Source organism: Taudactylus pleione, unplaced genomic scaffold (genome assembly GCF_031769625.1).
Source record: "Taudactylus pleione unplaced genomic scaffold, aTauple2 ptg001720l, whole genome shotgun sequence".
In the NCBI taxonomy this organism is placed as follows: domain Eukaryota; kingdom Metazoa; phylum Chordata; class Amphibia; order Anura; family Myobatrachidae; genus Taudactylus; species Taudactylus pleione.
In genome coordinates, this window is record NW_028286117.1 from 115227 (window position 1) to 134330 (window position 19104).

The 19104-nt window shown below is 52.5% G+C and overlaps 1 protein-coding gene across 1 annotated transcript in view; it reads right to left on the minus strand.

The window, feature by feature from the left end:
• LOC148439537 (uncharacterized) overlaps positions 1 to 10997 on the minus strand; it is a 74233-nt gene extending 63236 nt beyond the window's left edge. The window contains 1 exon segment of the mRNA XM_088464615.1: positions 10879 to 10997. Within this exon segment, the coding sequence (XP_088320741.1) occupies positions 10879 to 10997 (119 nt within the window).
• Between the last annotated feature and the right edge of the window lie 8107 nt (positions 10998 to 19104).

Consider the following 19104-nt stretch of genomic DNA (forward strand, 5'->3'; position numbering starts at 1 on the left):
CAACGTCTCTCTTATATGCAACGTGTCTCTTATATGCAATGTGTCTCTTATATACAACGTCTCTCTTATATGCAACGTCTCTCTTATATGCAATGTGTCTCTTATATGCAACGTCTCTCTTATATGCAACTTCTCTCTTATATGCAATGTGTCTCTTATATGCAACGTGTCTCTTATATGCAACGTCTCTCTTATATGCAACCTGTCTGTTATATGCAACGTCTCTCTTATATGCAATGTGTTTCTTATATGCAACGTGTCTCTTATATGCAGTGTGTCTCATATGCAACGTGCCTCTTATATGCAACGTCTCTCTTATATGCAATGTGTCTCTTATATACAACGTGCCTCTTATATGCAACATGTCTCTTATATACAACGTATCTTTTATATGCAACCTGTCTCTTATATGCAACCTCTCTCTTATATGCAATGTGTCTCTTATATGCAACGTGTCTCTTATATGCAACATCTCTCTTATATGCAATGTGTCTCTTATATGCAATGTGTCTCTTATATGCAACCTGTCTCTTATATGCAACATCTCTCTTATATGCAATGTGTCTCTTATATGCAACGTGTCTCTTATATGCAACGTGTCTCTTATATGCAATGTGTCTCTTATATGCAACGTCTCTCTTATATGCAATGTATTTCTTATATGCAATGTGTATCTTATATGCACTGTGTCTCATATGCAACGTGTCTCTCATATGCAACGTGCCTCTTATATGCAGTGTGTCTCATATGCAACGTGTCTCTTATATGCAGTGTGTCTCATATGCAACGTGCCTCTTATATGCAGTGTGTCTCATATGCAACGTGTCTCTTATATGCAGTGTGTCTCATATGCAACGTGCCTCTCATATGCAACGTGCCTCTTATATGCAGTGTGTCTCATATGCAACGTGCCTCTTATATGCAGTGTGTCTCATATGCAACGTGCCTCTTATATGCAGTGTGTCTCATATACAACTTATCTCTTATATGCAATGTGTCTCTTATATGCAGTGTGTCTCATATATGCAGTGTGTCTCTTATATGCAATGTGCCTCTTATATGCAATGTGTCTCTTATATACAAAGTGTAGTTTTTTTTTTTACTTGTTGAGATAAATGTAATGTGTGTATATATATATATATATATATATATATATAAATTAGTATTTATGTGTAAACTGTATATATGCACTAGTTTAATGGTCTCCATGTTTGGCTCTGCCTTCTCCCTTACTGACCCCACCTCCTCTCAGCTGTGTGCCTCCCCCATCGCAGTTCCATCCTGATCCCCCTAACCCCCCGCCGTTGTGGCTCTGTATCACCAACTGTTCCGTCCATGCCCCCAGCTCCCCCATTCTGGCTCCTATCGGACTGATCCCCCCCCAATCACAGCTCTGTAACATCCCGGCTCCATCATATGTCATATTACGGACATGTTAACAAGGAGTGTTTACTTTTGTGAGGGAAATTGAAGGTAGGCACTAGCCAACCTCTACAGTACAGGCTACACTTCCATAATACTGGTCACACCCCCCACATCACTAGTCACGCCCCCTGTGGTAGCACACAATAGACACTTTATAAATTTCAGCTCCAGGCCCATGTGGACCTTAATCTGGCACTGTCTGTCTCCTCACTCCGTGGCAGGCTCTCTCCTCACTCCGCGGCATTCTCCTCACTCCGCGGCATTCTCTCTCCTCACTCCGCGGCATTCTCCTCACTCCACGGCATTCTCCTCACTCCGCGGCATTCTCCTCACTACGCGGCAGGCTCTCTCCTCACTCCACGGCATTCTCCTCACTCCGCGGCATTCTCTCTCCTCACTCCGCGGCATTTTCTCCTCACTCCACAGCATTCTCCTCACTCCACGACAGGCTCTCTCCTCACTCTGCGGCAGGCTCTCTCCTCACTCTGCGGCAGGCTCTCTCCTCACCCCGTCGCATTCTCCTCACTCCACGGCAGGCTCTCTCCTCACTCCGCGGCATTCTCCTCACTCCGCGGCATTCTCTCTCCTCACTCCGCGGCAGGCTCTCTCCTCACTCCACGGCAGGCTCTCTCCTCACTCCGCGGCAGGCTCTCTCCTCACTCTGCGGCAGGCTCTCTCCTCACCCCGTCGCATTCTCCTCACTCCACGGCATTCTCTCTCCTCACTCCGCGGCATTCTCCTCACTCCGCGGCATTCTCTCCTCACTCCGTGGCAGGCTCTCTCCTCACTCCACGGCAGGCTCTCTCCTCACTCCGCGACAGGCTCTCTCCTCACTCCACGGCAGGCTCTCTCCTCACTCCGCGGCAGGCTCTCTCCTCACTCCGCGGCAGGCTCTCTCCTCACTCCGTGGCATTCTCCTCACTCCGCGGCATTCTCTCTCCTCACTCCGCGGCATTCTCTCTCCTCACTCCGCGGCATTCTCCTCACTCCGCGGCATTCTCTCTCCTCACTCCGCGGCAGGCTCTCTCCTCACTCCACGGCAGGCTCTCTCCCCCCTTCCGCGACAGGCTCTCTCCTCACTCCACGGCAGGCTCTCTCCTCACTCCACGGCAGGCTCTCTCCTCACCCCCGTCGCATTCTCCTCACTCCGCGGCATTCTCTCTCCTCACTCCGCGGCAGGCTCTCTCCTCACTCCGCGGCATTCTCCTCACTCCGCGGCATTCTCTCTCCTCACTCCACGGCAGGCTCTCTCCTCACTCCGCGACAGGCTCTCTCCTCACTCCACGGCAGGTTCTCTCCTTACCCCCATCGCATTCTCCTCACTCCGCGGCATTCTCTCTCCTCAATCCGAGGCAGGCTCTCTCCTCACTCCACGGCAGGCTCTCTCCTCACTCCCATCGCATTCTCCTCACTCCGCGGCATTCTCTCTCCTCACTCCGTGGCAGGCTCTCTCCTCACTCCGCAGCAGGCTCTCTCCTCACTCCGCGGCATTCTCTCTCCTCACTCCACGGCAGGCTCTCTCCTCACTCCACGGCAGGCTCTCTCCTCACTCCGCGGCATTCTCTCTCCTCACTCCACGGCATTCTCCTCACTCCACGACAGGCTCTCTCCTCACTCCGCGGCAGGCTCTTTCCTCACTCTGCAGCAGGCTCTCTCCTCACCCCGTCGCATTCTCCTCACTCCACGGCAGGCTCTCTCCTCACTCCGTGGCATTCTCCTCTCTCCGCGGCATTCTCTCTCCTCACTCTGTGGCAGGCTCTCTCCTCACTCCGCGGCAGGCTCTCTCCTCACTCTGCGGCAGGCTCTCTCCTCACCCCGTCACATTCTCCTCACTCCACGGCATTCTCTCTCCTCACTCCGCGGCATTCTCCTCACTCCGCGGCATTCTCTCTCCTCACTCCGCGGCAGGCTCTCTCCTCACTCCACGGCAGGCTCTCTCCTCACTCCGCGACAGGCTCTCTCCTCACTCCACGGCAGGCTCTCTCCTCACTCCGCGGCAGGCTCTCTCCTCACTCCGCGGCAGGCTCTTTCCTCACTCCGTGGCATTCTCACTCCGCGGCATTCTCTCTCCTCACTCCACGGCATTCTCTCTCCTCACTCCGCGGCATTCTCCTCACTCCGCGGCATACTCTCTCCTCACTCCGCGGCAGGCTCTCTCCTCACTCCGCGACAGGCTCTCTCCTCACTCCGCGACAGGCTCTCTCCTCACTCCGCGGCAGGCTCTCTCCTCACTCTGCGACAGGCTCTCTCCTCACTCCATGGCAGGCTCTCTCCTCACCCCCATCGCATTCTCCTCACTCCGCGGCATTCTCTCTCCTCACTCCGTGGCAGGCTCTCTCCTCACTCCGCGGCAGGCTCTCTCCTCACTCCGCGGCATTCTCTCTCCTCACTCCACGGCAGGCTCTCTCCTCACTCCGCGGCATTCTCTCTCCTCACTCCACGGCAGGCTCTCTCCTCACTCCGTGGCATTCTCTCTCCTCACTCCGTGGCATTCTCCTCACTCCGCGGCATTCTCTCTCCATTCTCCTCACTCCGCGGCAGGCTCCCTCCTCACTCCACGGCATTCTCTCTCCTCACTTCGCGGCATTCTCCTTACTCCGCGGCAGGCTCTCTCCTCACTCCGCGGCAGGCTCTCTCCTCACTCCGCGGCATTCTCTCTCCTCACTCCGCGGCATTCTCTCCTCACTCTGCGGCAGGCTCTCTCCTCACTCCGCGGCAGGTTCTCTCCTCACTCTGCTTCAGGCTCTCTCCTCACTCCGCGGCAGGCTCTCTCCTCACTCCGTGGCAGGTTCTCTCCTCACTCCGCGGCAGGTTCTCTCCTCACTCCGCGGCAGGCTCTCTCCTCACTCCGCGGCAGGCTCTCTCCTCACTCCACCGCAGGCTCTCTCCTCACTCCGCGGCAGGTTCTCTCCTCACTCCGCAGCAGGCACTCTCCTCACTCCGCGGCAGGCTCTCTCCTCACTCCGCGGCAATCTCTCTCACTCCGCGGCAGGCTCTCTCCTCACTCCGCGGCAGGCTCTCTCCTCACTCCGCGGCAGGCTCTCTCCTCACTCCGCGGCAGGCTCTCTCCTCACTCCGTGGCAATCTCTCTCACTCCGCGGCAGGCTCTCTCCTCACTCCGCGGCAGGCTCTCTCCTCACTCCGCGGCAATCTCTCTCACTCCGCGGCAGGCTCTCTCCTCACTCCGCGGCATTCTCCTCACTCCGCGGCATTCTCTCTCCTCACTCCGGGGCAGGCTCTCTGCTCACTCCGCGGCATTCTCTCTCTCCGCACTCCGCGGCAGGCTCTCTCCTCACTCCGCGGCAGTCTCTCTCCTCACTCCACGGCAGGTTCTCTCCTCTCTCCGCGGCAGGCTCTCTCCTCACTCCATGGCAATCTCTCTCACTCCGCGGCAGGCTCTCCTCACTCCGCGGCAGGCTCTCTCCTCACTCCGCGGCAGGCTCTCTCCTCACTCCGCGGCAATCTCTCTCACTCCGCGGCAGGCTCTCTCCTCACTCCGCGGCATTCTCCTCACTCCGCGGCATTCTCTCTCCTCACTCCGCGGCAGGCTCTCTCCTCACTCCGCGGCAGGTTCTCTCCTCACTCCGCTGCAGGTTCTCTCCTCACTCCGCGGCAGGCTCTCTCACTCCGCGGCAGGCTCTCTCCTCACTCCGCGGCAGGTTCTCTCCTCACTCCGCGGCAGGTTCTCTCCTCACTCCGCGGCAGGCTCTCTCCTCACTCCACGGCAATCTCTCTCACTCCGCGGCAGACTCTCTCCTCACTCCGCGGCAGGCTCACTCCTCACTCCGCGGCATTCTCTCTCCTCACTCCGCGGCAGGCTCACTCCTCACTCCGCGGCATTCTCTCTCCTCACTCCGCGGCAGGCTCTCTCCTCACTCCGCGGCAGGCTCTCTCCTCACTCCGCGGCAGGCTCTCTCCTCACTCCGCGGCAGGCTCTCTCCTCACTCCGCTGCAGGTTCTCTCCTCACTCCGCGGCAGGCTCTCTCCTCACTCCGCGGCAGGCTCTCTCCTCACTCCGCGGCAGGCTCTCTCCTCACTCCGCGGCAGGCTCTCTCTTCACTCCGCGGCAATCTCTCTCACTTCGCGGCAGGCTCTCTCCTCACTCCGCGGCAGGCTCTCTCCTCACTCCGCGGCAGGCTCTCTCCTCACTCCGCGGCAGGTTCTCTCCTCACTCCGCGGCAGGCTCTCTCCTCACTCCGCGGCAATCTCTCTCACTCCGCGGCAGGCTCTCTCCTCACTCCGCTGCAGGTTCTCTCCTCACTCCGCGGCAGGCTCTCTCCTCACTCCGCGGCAAGCTCTCTCCTCACTTCGCGGCTGGCTCTCTCCTCACTCCAGGGCAGGCTCTCTCCTCACTCCGTGGCAGGCTCTCTCCTCACTCTGGGGCAGGCATTCTCTCTCACTCCGCGGCAGGCTCTCTCCTCACTCCGGCACCGGCCCCCCTTGTGCACAGTCAGGCAGCAGGCTGCTTTGTCACAGAAGTAGTGGTCGTCTGTCAGGCATTAGCTAATCGCCCACCCCCTAGTTCTGTCTACTTTCCCTTTTGATCCTCTTACTATAAGAGACGAGGAGCAGGGAAGGGAATGGATGCTGGCCGTGTAGAGGTCGGTACCGTCACCAAGGCAGCGCTGCCTGTGGAGTGGACTGTCTCTAATGATCATCAATATGTATGTAATATATTATTAGCAAGCAATGTATGTTGTTGTGTAGCATATGTGAAATGGCACAAGGGGGAGGGGGGGCACTAGCCGGAAGCTTTGCCTAGGGTGCAGAGAGAGCTTGCACCGGCCCTGCCCACAGGCACTGATGTCTCTCCCATAGTTCAGAGGAGCGGTGGACGGCAGAGGACGCAGGATTGGGGCTTAAGGTTAGTATTCTGTTTTTATGTGTGTGTACAGTATGCGCAGCACTCTTACATAGGGCATTACTACTGGGGGCACTTTTACAGGGGGCATTACTACTGGGGCATTATTACAGGGGCATTACTACTGGGGGCTAACTACTTGGGGCATTATTACAGGGCATTACTACTGGGGGCACATTTACATGGGCACTACTACTGGGGGCTAACTACTTGGGACATGACTACTGGGGACACTTTTACAGGGGCCTTACTATTAGGTGCAGTACTACTGGGGGCATTATTGCAGGGGCATTTCTAATGGGGGTACCTATAGAGGGAGCATTATGTTTGGGGGGCATTACTACTGGGGCCACTACTAATGGGGGCATTGAATAAGGGGTACCACTGCTGTGGGCATTATGTGTAAGTGACACTATTGCTGTGGGCATTGTACAAGGGACACTACTACTGTGGGTATTGTATTAGGGGCACTACTACTGTAGGCATTGTGTATAAGGGGCACTAATGTTGGCACTGTGTATAAGGGGCACTACTGTGTGGTGTAGTTTGAATTGGGGTTACTGTTGTGTGACCAGACCCCTTTCTTTTGAGACCTCGCCTTTAGCATACCTCCCAACCACCCCAATTATGGCAAGAAAGTGTCCCAGATGAGGAAGGAAATGGTGAATAGATGCCATGCGCATGCATGCGGCATCTATTGACTGGAGAAAGGGACAGAGTATGCCCAGCAGCTCCAAGAGCACTGGGCATGTACCCAGCATGATTGGAAATATGGGGAGGTGCTCATGATTATGGATTTTCCCATGAGACCACACCCCTTTCCTTTGTCGGGTGCACACACCTTCGACGCGTGCAAATTCCACCAGGGGGCACCAAAATGTATCTTCGCTTACCGAAAATATTAGGCTCGGGCCGGCCCTGCTTTCCTGTACCCCTACTGTGCCTTTAATGTCACATGGGCTTGTCTTGCACAAGCCTTGAATGCATTGGTGGGGTTTCCGTAGCAGGCAGTAGTCCCATCCCCGGTAATAGGGGTCCGGGACAAGTGATGGTGGCACAATGTTCCCCTCCACAGCCGCTTCCCCCTGAAGAACTGGTTTGGGCAAACACATTGTCCACTACGGTACAGAACCTGGCAATAGGTTACAAGAACCTCCGCTTAGGCCTGCTAAGAGACCATTGTTGTCACCCCCCCATTACTCAGTATAATGATGATGACATGACTTCGGATGAGGAAGCCCACTCCTAAAGAGGTTGAGGCTAGGTCTAAGATATTTATTCCGGGCCTCATTCGTGCCGTCCATATGGCCATGTTCATCATGGTCGATGGCCTTCCCACGGTTACGCCCACATATGCCTACTTTAAGGATGTTAAAGGTGCAGCTACTGTTTTTTCCCCTATCTGTCCAGTCGGTGGAGCATTTAGAGAAGGCATGGAAGTTTTCAGGGAAGCTATTTCAACCACAAAAGTGGTTTTTGTGGACATCTATTTCACTAAATGGGAGTCTCCCTTCAGGTGGATTCTCATGGGACATGTGCAACTTTACCACAGTCCATGTCATCTCTGACTAATGCTACGGACTGTAAGGTGGAGGTGTGTCTTAGGTCCATTTACTCCCTCCCTGGAGGGGCCTCCAGACCGGCTATGGCAATCTGGTGGGTGGCTCAGGCCATGGAATGATACGTTCTTGGAGAGCAGATGCTAATCCAAGAAGGGCTTGGAATGTTTACCTTATAATGGTCAGGTTCTGTTTGGCCCTGATGTAGACAAAATTGTGGATACGCTGGCGGCAGCTAAATCTGCATGTCTGCCTTCAGCTCCAATTCCATCCGGATCTAGGGACCTCATCCTTTTGTTCCTATTGTCCCCAGGGTACACCAAAGGTGCAGTCTTTTCCGAGACCCTTCGGAGCGAAAAAGGTTGCTAAATGCAGGAAACGGGCTTGGAGCACCAGATGCCAAGCCCTCTCTAGGTCCTATTAATCCTCTGCAAACCAGCAGGTAAGCAACCCTGGTTTACCAGATGCCTGGCTGCTGACCCGGCCGAGAAGCCTGCTGCATGACGGACTGGCCTCCCCCTGGGGGAGCCTAAGGTGGAAATTCGACTGTTACAATTCGCCCAGTGCTGGCGTCACACCACTGTAAACAGTTGGGTGAGAGATGTAGTCTCTCACGGGTATACCCTCTCTTTCCGCAGAAGGCCTCCCTATCAATTCTTAATGCTGGCCTTCACTCAGTTCTGGAAAAAGGCCCTGGAAATCCAGAAAGTTTTGCACTCTAGGCTCCAAGCAGGTGTCATAGTGCCTGTTCCGCTACCCCAATGGGGGAGAGGTTATTATTCCAACCTCTTTCTGGTACAGAATCAGAATGGTTCATTCCATCCTATCCTCAACCTCTAGCCCCTAAACAAATTTCTCAGGGTACCGTGGTTTAGGATGGAAACTCTGCGTTCCATTATTTTAGATATGGAACCTGGGGATTTTAGTGTGTCTCGGATATCCAGGATGCCTACCTACATATCACTATTGCCACAGCTCATCAACGTTTCCTCCGATTTGCTGTGTTGGATCTCCATTACCAGTTTCAAACTCTACCCTTTGGTCTCTCCACGACACGGTGGGTATTTACCAAGGTAATGGGGGTCATGGCGGCCCACCTACGGCTTCAGGGGGTTCGCCTGCTACCCTATATGGACGACCTTCTACTGTCAGCAGGATCTCCAGAAATACTTTGCAGCCATCTGCAACTGACTATATCAGTGTTGCAGACTCACGGCTGGCTGATATATTGGAAGGTCCTCCCTAACTCCACCCCAAAGGATGATCTATCTGGGTGCTCTGTTGGACTCTCATCAGCAGTGGATCTTCTTAACAGAAGAAAAGATCTCTGTGTTGCAGACAAGGATACGCACTTGTCTACAGGGTCGTCTAGTGTCCATTCACTCAGCAATGCGCTTACTGGGGTCCATGGTGTCCACGTTCGACATGGTGGAGTATGCCCAGTTTCATTCCAGACCTCTGCAGAGGATTAGTTCTCTCCGGATGGGATGGATTACTCCATCGGATAAAGACACAAATGATGGTGCTTTCTCCGAAGGTACACCTGTCTCTAACTTGATGGTTATAGACGTCTCATCTCAACAAAGGATGCCCATTTTGGATACTGGACTGGGTCCTTCTCACGACGGATGCCTGTCTTCGGGGCTGGGGCGCTGTGACAGGTCCACATGTCTTTCAGGGATGGTGGACATCAGCAGAATCTGCCCTCCCAATCAGTATTTTGGAACTCATTCTGCACTAAAGACCCATGCAAAGTCAGTCAGACAGCGCCACCACGGTGGAATATGTGGTACACGTGTGCTCCTAAGGGTGTGTGGCCCTGATTCAGAGCCGGACACTCTGACAGAGCGCTCGCTCTGAATCAGGCCGGGCTATCTGGTACACCCACTCCCCGACCGAGGATCACAACACTTATCTGCTAATCCCCACACCATATAACGGAACTACCTAGGGAAGCATTGTGCCTTACCCAATAAAAGGTTGGATCCTACACATATTGTCTGCCTCATTTGTATTCACCCACGTACAGCCACAAACATTATCTATACAACAGCCACATACCCACACTTCCATTTCCCCAACAGCCCCACATTTCCACTCCCTTCCTATCCCACAATGCCCCCTTTTTTTCCCCCTCCCCCCCTCTTTTTTTTTCACCTTCCCTTTCTCCCACACACACACCCTTAGGAGCGCACGTGTACCACATATTCCTCCGTCTGAACCAACAGGCACAGGTACTCCTGTTTTTACGCTGCTGTACCTACCATTTCCTCAGCCCACCTCCCTCCCAGTCCCCCCACCCTAACCCCACCACCACACCACAATTGTAAAGCGCTGACCGTCCCCCTCATTTAACGCCACCATGGTGGCTTACATAAACCGTCAAGGAGGAACTCAAAGTCAGGTGGCCCTGAAGGAGGTGTCCCGCAACCTGGGCAGAAATTAACTTCCAACCATTTTGGCTATGTTCATCCCAGGAGTCCTTAACTGGGAAGCGGACTTCCTCAGCTGGCACGATATGCATCCAGGGGAATGGTCTCTTCACCAGGAGATATTTCAGCAAATGGGGCCTTCCAGATATATACCTCATGGCCTCCAGACACAACTGCAAGCTGCTTGTGTACTGGTCCCGAAACAAGAGACGCTGCGGCTCTCCTGAAAGCGCTCTGTCGGTATGGTCGACCTTCCAGTTTGTGTACCTGTTTCCTCTGTTCTCCCTTCTTCCTCGTGTGCTTCGAAAGTTCAAGCTAGAAGGGGGTATGATCCTGCTGGTGACTCCAGCATGGCCCAGACATCCCTGGTACTCAGATCTGCGGAGTCTCTCCATCGACACTCGGTTGCTGTTGCCTCAAAGGTCCGGACCTGTTTTCTCAGGGTCCTTGCTTTTTCCCGGATCTGGGTCTCCTGTCTTTGACTTCATGGCACTTGAGACATTCCTCATAAGGGCAGGGTGTTCTCCAGTTCTGTGGTGAACACCATGCTCGGGGCTCGGCAACATGCTTCTGCCAGGATTTACCACAGGGTGTGGCATACCTGCTTTGAATGGTGTCGTCCCAGGGGGTACGATCTCCAGGATTTCGAATATCCAGATCTCTGGATTTCCTACAGGTGGGCTTAGAAAGGGTCTCCGCCTTGCCTCCTTGAAGGAGCATGTTTCCCGCACTCTGAGTGTGGATTCAGTGTAGGATTGCTCCGCTTCCTGTTATCTGCACCTTTATGCGGGGTGTCCTTCCCACTTAGCCTCCCTTTGTCACCCCAGTGGCTCCTTGGGATTTGGCTGTGGTCCTTAGGGCTCTCCAAGGACCTCCATTTGAACTCTGGGGTTCAGTGGACTTCAAATGCTTGCAGGGCAGATTGTATTTCTTCTAGTTAGTGCTTTAGCTAGAAGGATGTCAGATTTGGGGGCTCTCTCTTTGCCCTCCCTTTCTGATTTTCAACAGGAACTGGGTGGTTCTTAGGACTTGCCTTGGTTTCCTTCCTAAGGTGGTGTCTAGTTTCCACATTAATCAGGAAATTATATTACCGGCCTTTATCTCACCAGACCTTTCAGCAGGTGAGGCCTCATTGGATGTGGTACGTGTTCTCCGTATTTACGTGGACCGTACTAGTTCCCTTCGGAAGACGGACTCCCTGTTTGTCCTCTAGGGTTTCCATAAGAAGGGATGGCCTGCCAACAAACAGTCGTTGGCAAGGTGGATCGCATAGTGATCTCTGAGGCTTGCACTCATGAGGGCATTCTAGTACTGCCCTCTGTTACTGCTCATTCTACTCGGTGTGTGGGTCCCTCGTGGGCAGTTCACCATGGCGCCTCGGCTGTTAAGCTTTGTGTGGTGGCCACGTGGTCTTCTGTCCATACCTTTGTAGGTATTATGCATTTGATACCTTTGCCTCTCAGGATGCTTCCTTCGGGCAGCGGATTCTCCCTTCTGCACAGGAGCATCCCCACCCTTGAAGGTACTGCTTTGGGACATCCCCATGGTATCCTGTGGATATCCTATAGACCATGCAGTAGAAAAAAGAGATATGGTAAGAACTTACCTTTGTTATCTCTATTTCTACGAAGTCCATAGGGTTCCACAGAACTCCCACCTTGTCACACCTGTGCTTCACCTGTGGGTTTAGTTCTGGTCACCAGTTTTCCGTCTCCTTCTCTGTGAGAGTGTGACTCTTGTGTGTTCCAGTCTTCCGTCTCTGTTTTCTCCTCCTCTGGCCTATGGCTTGGTACGTAACTGAAGGTGCCTTGGCCTGGGGGCGGGGTATAGGAGAGGAAGCCCCGGTGCATCCTGGGACTAAAAGATTAACTGTGTAGTGCCCAACGGCAGAGCCATCGCCTATGCCCCCCCAAGGTATCCTGTGGAACCCTGTGGACTTCGTAGAAATAGAGATAACAAAGGTAAGTTCTTACCATATCTCTTATTTTTATACCAGGAGAGAACAGTAGTATATGCTTTAGGTTTAAGTCAAAGAAAATAGTATTATTAATAGTAATTACTAAAGATACTGCACCCAATTTGTACACGATATAGCACTTTAGCTTAGCATAGATTAGCCAGTGTTATCAATAAACACTAAAGTCGGGTACGCAGTCACACTATCGACAGTTAACTTTTCTGGGATCTGGAGTGGACATTGGGCCTTATTCAGGTTGGATCGCACGACTGCATTCGCACGGAGCCGGTCGATGTTTGTGCTTTGCACATGCGTATGCATTGCGCTACTGGAACCGACCACTGCATTCGGGAAGCGAACACAGTGAGCATACAGTCCAGCCGCATAGTGATTGACATGAAGTGACCGTTTAGGGGTGGAGAGGCGGGGGTGGTCGAAGGAACGCAGGTGTGCCTGTGCGTCTGAATGCAGTTACAGGGGCGTGCATAATTAAGCCCCTGTGATTGTATACGCTGGCAGAGGTCTAGATGGCGACAGGAAGTTTAGCAGTGTGTGAGGTAGGGTCAGGTCAACCACAACTGTGCAAATGGTTCCGATGTTACTCAATGTTACCGATGATTTGGCTGACTTGCGGATACATGTCATGGGAAGTGGGTAGCTTTATACAGTGATGGGCGTCTTTGTATAGTGCTGCGGTTGCCGTGCGATTGCATTCATTAGCATATTTTCGCAGCTAGCGGATGCGTGCGATTGCAGCTGTGCGATCCGTGCTGAATCAGGGCCATAATGGATGTCCCCTGAGATTCAGATAAGCTGTTTTAAGCTCTTACATTTCTACATTTCTTCTTCGTTAACTCTCTTTCTTCGAAGTCCATAGGGTCCACAGGGAGACCTTGGGGTGTAGGTGGTGGTTGAGAACCGGACACCGAGGATGCAACAATCCTTCCCCCTAAACCCCGCCCCCAGCCAGAGGCACTTCAGTTCGTGACAAGCCTAAGGCCGGAGGAGGAGAGGATAGTAGGAAGACTGGTACACACAAGAATCACATTCTAACACAAAAGGAGATGGGAAACAGGTGAGCAGGAAACATAGCCCATAGAAGCCAGGTACATCAGGGTGGGTGCCCTATGGACTTCGAAGAAAGAGAGTTAACGAAGGTAAGTTTTATCATAACTCTCATTTTCTTCTTCAGGGTCCATAGGGCTCCACAGGGAGACTGTGGGGATGTCCCAAAGCAGTTATTCAAGGGTGGGGATGCTCCTGAGCTGAGAGGAGAATCCGGCGTCCAAATGAAGCATCCTGAGCGGCAACTGTATCGAAGGCATAGAACTTAAGAAAGGTGTGAACAGAAGACCACGTGGCTGCCCTATAAAGCTGTTCAGCTGAGATGCCACGGTGAGCTGCCCATGAGGGACCCACGGAGCGAGTGGAATGAGCAGTGACAGTTGCCGGTACAGGAAGGGCTGCCTGCGTGTAAGCCTGTGAGATAGTCATGCATCTAGCCAATGTCTGTTTATTGGCTGGCCAACCCTTCTTGTGAAATCCATAGAGCACAAATAGGGAGTCTGTTTTCCTCAGAGAACTGGTACAGTCCACGTAGATCCTGAGAACTCGGACCACATCCAAGGAGGCCTCACCTACCGAGAGGTCTGGTGATTGGAAGGCCAGGACTATGATTTCCTCATTAATATGGAAACGAGTAACCACCTTGGGAAGGAAATCAGGGTGAGTCCGAAGAGCAGCCCTGTCCTTATGAAAAATTAGAAATGGGGAGCAACATGAGAGTGCCCCTAAATCCGATACTCTTTGGGGGGACGCCATAGCCAGAAGAAAAAGAGTCAATTGAGAGCCACAGACTCCAAAGGTTCAAACGGAGTGCCCTGTAAGGCCTAAAGAACCACTGACAAATCACACGGGGCCACAGAAGGGACAAAGGGATGTTGTATGCAGAGGACACCTTGAAGGAAGGTGTGGACATCCGGCAGTGAAGCAACTCTATGCTGGAACCAAATGGACAGAGCAGACGTGTTACTTAGCTTCAGTGAAGTAAGGCGGAGTTCAAGATCCAATCCAGTTTGGAGGAAGGCCATGACTCTAGAGACACAAAACACATGAAGTTCATAGCTTCTGGAAGTAGGTATGCCACACTCTATGGTAAATTCTGGCAGATGCCGACTTACGTGCTCTGAGCATAGTCTGGACCACAGAGTGAGAAAAACCTTAAGACCTCAGGAGGGATGTCTCAAGAGCCACGCCGTCTCAGACAGACAACCCAGGTCTGGGTGAAGACCGTGAGCCTGAGACAACAGGTCTGGCTGCTGAGGTAGCAGAAACAGTGCATCTATGGAGAGGTTCCAAAAATCTGAGTCCCAATGCCATCTGGGCCATGCTGGGACCACTAGCAGGACAGTGCCTCCGTCTTGTTTGAACTTCTGAAGAAGTTGAGGAAGAAGGTAGACTGGAGAGAATAGGTACGCCAGATGGAAGGTCCACTTCACTGATAAGGCATCTATGAAGGCTGCCTCTGTGTTCCTTGTTCTGGATCCATACACTGGAAGTTTGTGATTGTGTCTGGAGGCCATGAGGTCCACCTCTGGTAGGCCCCATTTATCCACTAGGAGTTGAAAGACTTCTGGGTGGAGAGACCATTCCCGGCATGCACGTTGTGATGGCTGAGGAAGTATGCTTCCCAATTGAAAACTCTCGGAATGAACACTGTGGAGATGGCCGGGAGGTGACCTTTGGCCCATGTGAGAATATGTGACACTTCTATCATTGCTGACCGACTTCAAGTACCTCCTTCGTGATTGATGTAGGCCACTGCTGTGGTGCTGTCAGACTGCACTTGTACAGGCTTGCCCTGAAGAATATCCTGAGCCAGAGTGAGGGCTTTGTAGATGGCTCTGAGTTCCAATACATTGATTGGCAAGGTCGACTTGGCTGATGTCCAATGCACCTGGAAAGAGTGTTGACCGGTCACTGCACCCCAGCCCCGGAGACTGGCATCCGTTGTAAGCAGTACCCAATCCTGGATCCAAAGGGGGTGACCTTTGGTTAAATGGGATGTCTGTAGCCACCAGGAAAGGGACAGATGGACCTCTGGAGAGAGAATCATCGTTTGAGCCTTGATCCAATGGGGCAACCCGTTCCACCTGGACAGGATTAGCTGTTGCAGGAGCCTGGAGTAGAACTGAGCATACTCCACCATGTTGTATTTGCAGTGTAGAGATCTTGTCTGCTGTCAGGAAGATTCTCTGATCTTTAGAATCCAAAAGAGCTCCCAGATGAACCATCCTTTGTGAACGATTCAGGGAGGATTTCTTCCAGTTGATTAACCTGCCGTGCTTTTGTAGGAATGCAATGGTTACCTGAAGATGGCATTGAAGCACCTCTGGGGAGCTTGCTAAGGGTAAGAGGTCATCCAAGTATGGTAGCAGCCGGACCCCCTTACCACGAAAATGGGCCGCCATGATAGCCATAATCTTGGTAAACACCCATGGAGTTGTAGACAGTTCAAAGTGTAGAGCCTGAAATTGGAAGTGTTGCTGTAGTATAGCAAACCCGGAGATATTGCTGATGAAAGAGCGCTATAGGTACATGTAGGTAAGCTTCCTGAATATACGGAGATACCATAAAGTCCCCAGGCTCCATAGCTAGGATAATAGAGTGCAGGGTTTCCATCCTGAACCAGGGTACCCTGATGAACTTGTTCAGGGTTGAAAATAGACCGATGAGACCCATTTGGCTTCTGAACCAGAAAGAGAGTAGAATACTAACAGTTCCCTCGTTTTGATAGCAAGGACTGGAGCTATAACTCTGTTTGGGTCTGATGGAGGGCCTGTGTAGAAAAATTGGTGGGGTGGCCATTCTAGAAATGAGAGGACATACCTGTGGGAGACCACTTCTCTTATCCAAGTGTTTGTGGTGGTTTTACGCCAGCACTGGGCAAACTGAAAAAGTCGGCCTCATACTCTGGGCACCCCCAGGGGGAGGCCCGTCCCGTTAGGCTGAAGGCTTGTCCTCGGATTTTGAAGCAGGATGTCTGGTGATACTGGGCTTAGTGGCCATAGTGGAAGCTAACAGTCAGGGAAGGACTGACCCTTAGGATTTCTTTGGGGACAAAAGTACCTAAAGGATGTTGTCCTAGGTTTTGCGGTAGCTGCTGAAGGCAGAAAGGCATTCTTTGATGCTGCTAATGTGGCTACAATCTTGTCTAAATCTGTGCCAAACAAGAACTCCCCATTGTAAGGTAATGCTTCTAAGGCTTTCTTAGAATCTGCAACCACCTTCCATGACCACTGCCACAGAATGCGGCAGGCAGACACCGCCGTAGCCGAAGCTCTAGAAGCTAGGAGACTGGCATCCAAGGACGTTGCTCCAATAAATGAAGTTGCATCCCTTATGTGAGCTACATAAGACATCTGATCCCGAGAGGCGTCTGGGGGAAAAGATTCTTCAAGGGCGTCTGCCCAGCTCTCAATTGCTTTTGCCACCCATGCAATAGCCATGGTCGGGCGAGCAATGGTGCCTGAGAGTACACAGATTTAAGGCCAGTTTCAATCTTTCTCTCCATAGGGTTCTTTAGTGAGGAAATTGTAGGGATGGGTAACGTAACGCTTTTAGTCAATCGCGTAACATGGGAATCCCCCACATGGGGAGTCTCCTATCTTGCACAATGAGCTGCAGGAAGAGGATAACAAGAGGTCAGGCGTTTTTGGGGCTGAAACCTCTTATTAGGCATCTGCCAAGCCGCTGCCAGGTGCTCGATTAGTTGATCTGAGAGGGGAAATTCTGCTGAAGCCACTTTTTGTTGTTTAAATAGTGGGTGCTATGATTTGGGGGCGGGCTCATCATCTTCCATTTGTACGATAGATCTAACCGCTTGCACCAAAGCAGGTATATTAATTTTAGACTGAATCTCTGCTTCCTCCTCCGGAGGGGAATCAGTGTTAGAGAGAACAGCATCTTCCGCCTCCTCAGATGACACCTCAGAATCTGAGAGCTGCCTGGACTGTGAGGATAACACAGGACACTTAGTAGTCTTAATGGGTAGGGACTTCTCACCTTACAACATATTTTGAAAGGCTGTAGAGGTAGCTGCCAGACTTTGCAGTGAGTTAGAAAGTATGTCTACCCATGGAGGGGGCATAGGAGGTACATGCATTGCTTGTACCTGTTGTGGCAACCCCATAGGAGGAATTACAGCCAGGACTGCTAGGCAGTCCAAAATAGTGGCCAGCACCTGAGAAAAGGAAGCCCACTGGGGCTCCTGAGCCGCGGCTGGGATTCTGATGGGCCTGGTGGGGTATAAGAGTTAGCACATAGCCCATCCTGTATTAAATCCTCCTCATTTAAGCCTGCATCACATAATTTGCATGAGAGCAGAATGGGTGCAGCTGCCTTTGCTGGACATAGCTGCAGAGTAGTATAGCACACAATATATGCAACCACTTGGTATGTGATATACAAGTGGGAATGCAATATACTGATCCTGTCTTATGCTTGGGCAAGCTGCAGGAGCGCACAGCACAAAATATGGCACAGTGCAGTAACTAATACTGCTTTTATACATAAGTTCCGGGTCTGACTCGGAGGTTGGAACAGGGTTCCAATCCAGATAAGACCCGGAACTTCCCTGACGCCGACCCAGAATATTCTCGAGTCAGCGACGTTCACACCGGAGCCGGGTCTGCAGTGACCCGGCTCTTTTGGCGTTGAAGTGGACGCTTGGAGATGACGTTATTTCCAAGCGCCACTGAAGCCGGCAAATAGGCAGTCATGCGGCACGATCCAAGTCATGATGACCTTTTACACCCAGAAGCAACCCGGGTTATCCCTGGAATAACCCGGTTTTTAGCTGTGGTGTAAAAGGGGTAACCAGGGGCATAACTATACCTACAGGGGCCCCATAGCAAAAAAATTTACAGACCCCCCTCTCAGCCCGCGCCCCCCTCTCAGCCTACCACCCCCACTCTCATCCTGTGAACCCTCCTTTGCCCGAGACCCCCCCCACATCCTCCTCAATCCCCGACTTACCTGATTCATGGTCGCGCTGTGCAGGGCAGGCGCACCTTCTCTCCCGGTTGGCTCTATCTCACTGACTGATGCTGAGAGGAGGCGACCACGCCTTCTCCCATTGTCAGTCAATGGGGAGAGCTGGAGGCGGAGCTGACTGGGAAGACGCGACCAGGGAGCGGGGGGGCTGCGACAACGGAGCAGGTAAGTGGAGTAAACGGGAGTGAGGAGAGTGATGGGGGAGTGAAGAGGGTGCGGAGGGAAGGATCGCGGACAGAGGTCTGGCACCATAGGTGCAGGGGGAGGGCATCACATCATGCATCACAGTGTGTGTCCGCAAATCGTCCGCTGTGATCGGGAAGTGATCACAGTGAGCACGCTGTCCCATCTCATAGTAACTGACAGGAAGTGACCGTTTGAGGGTGGTCAAAGGAACGCAGGCGTGCCTGTACATTTGAATGCCGTTACAGGGGCGTGCATAATTAAGCCCATGTGATTGTATACGCTGGCAGGTCTAGATGGTGACAGGAAGTTTAGCAGTTTGTGAGGTAATGTCAGGTCAACCACAACTGTGCGAATGGTTCCGATGTTATTCGATGTTACCAATGTTTTCGCTGACTTGCGGATGCGTGTCATGGGATGTGCGCAACTTTATACACTGATGGGCGTCTTGGTATAGTGCTGCGGTTGCCATGCAATTGCATTCATTAACATATTTTCGCAGCTAGCGGGTGCGTGCGAACGCCGTCATGCGATCTGAGCTGAATCAGGCCCCAGGTTAGCGGGGAAAGTAGCAGTGGACTATACTGGTACATTTGGTCCTACTACCGCTAACCAGGGGAAGTCAGACCCTAC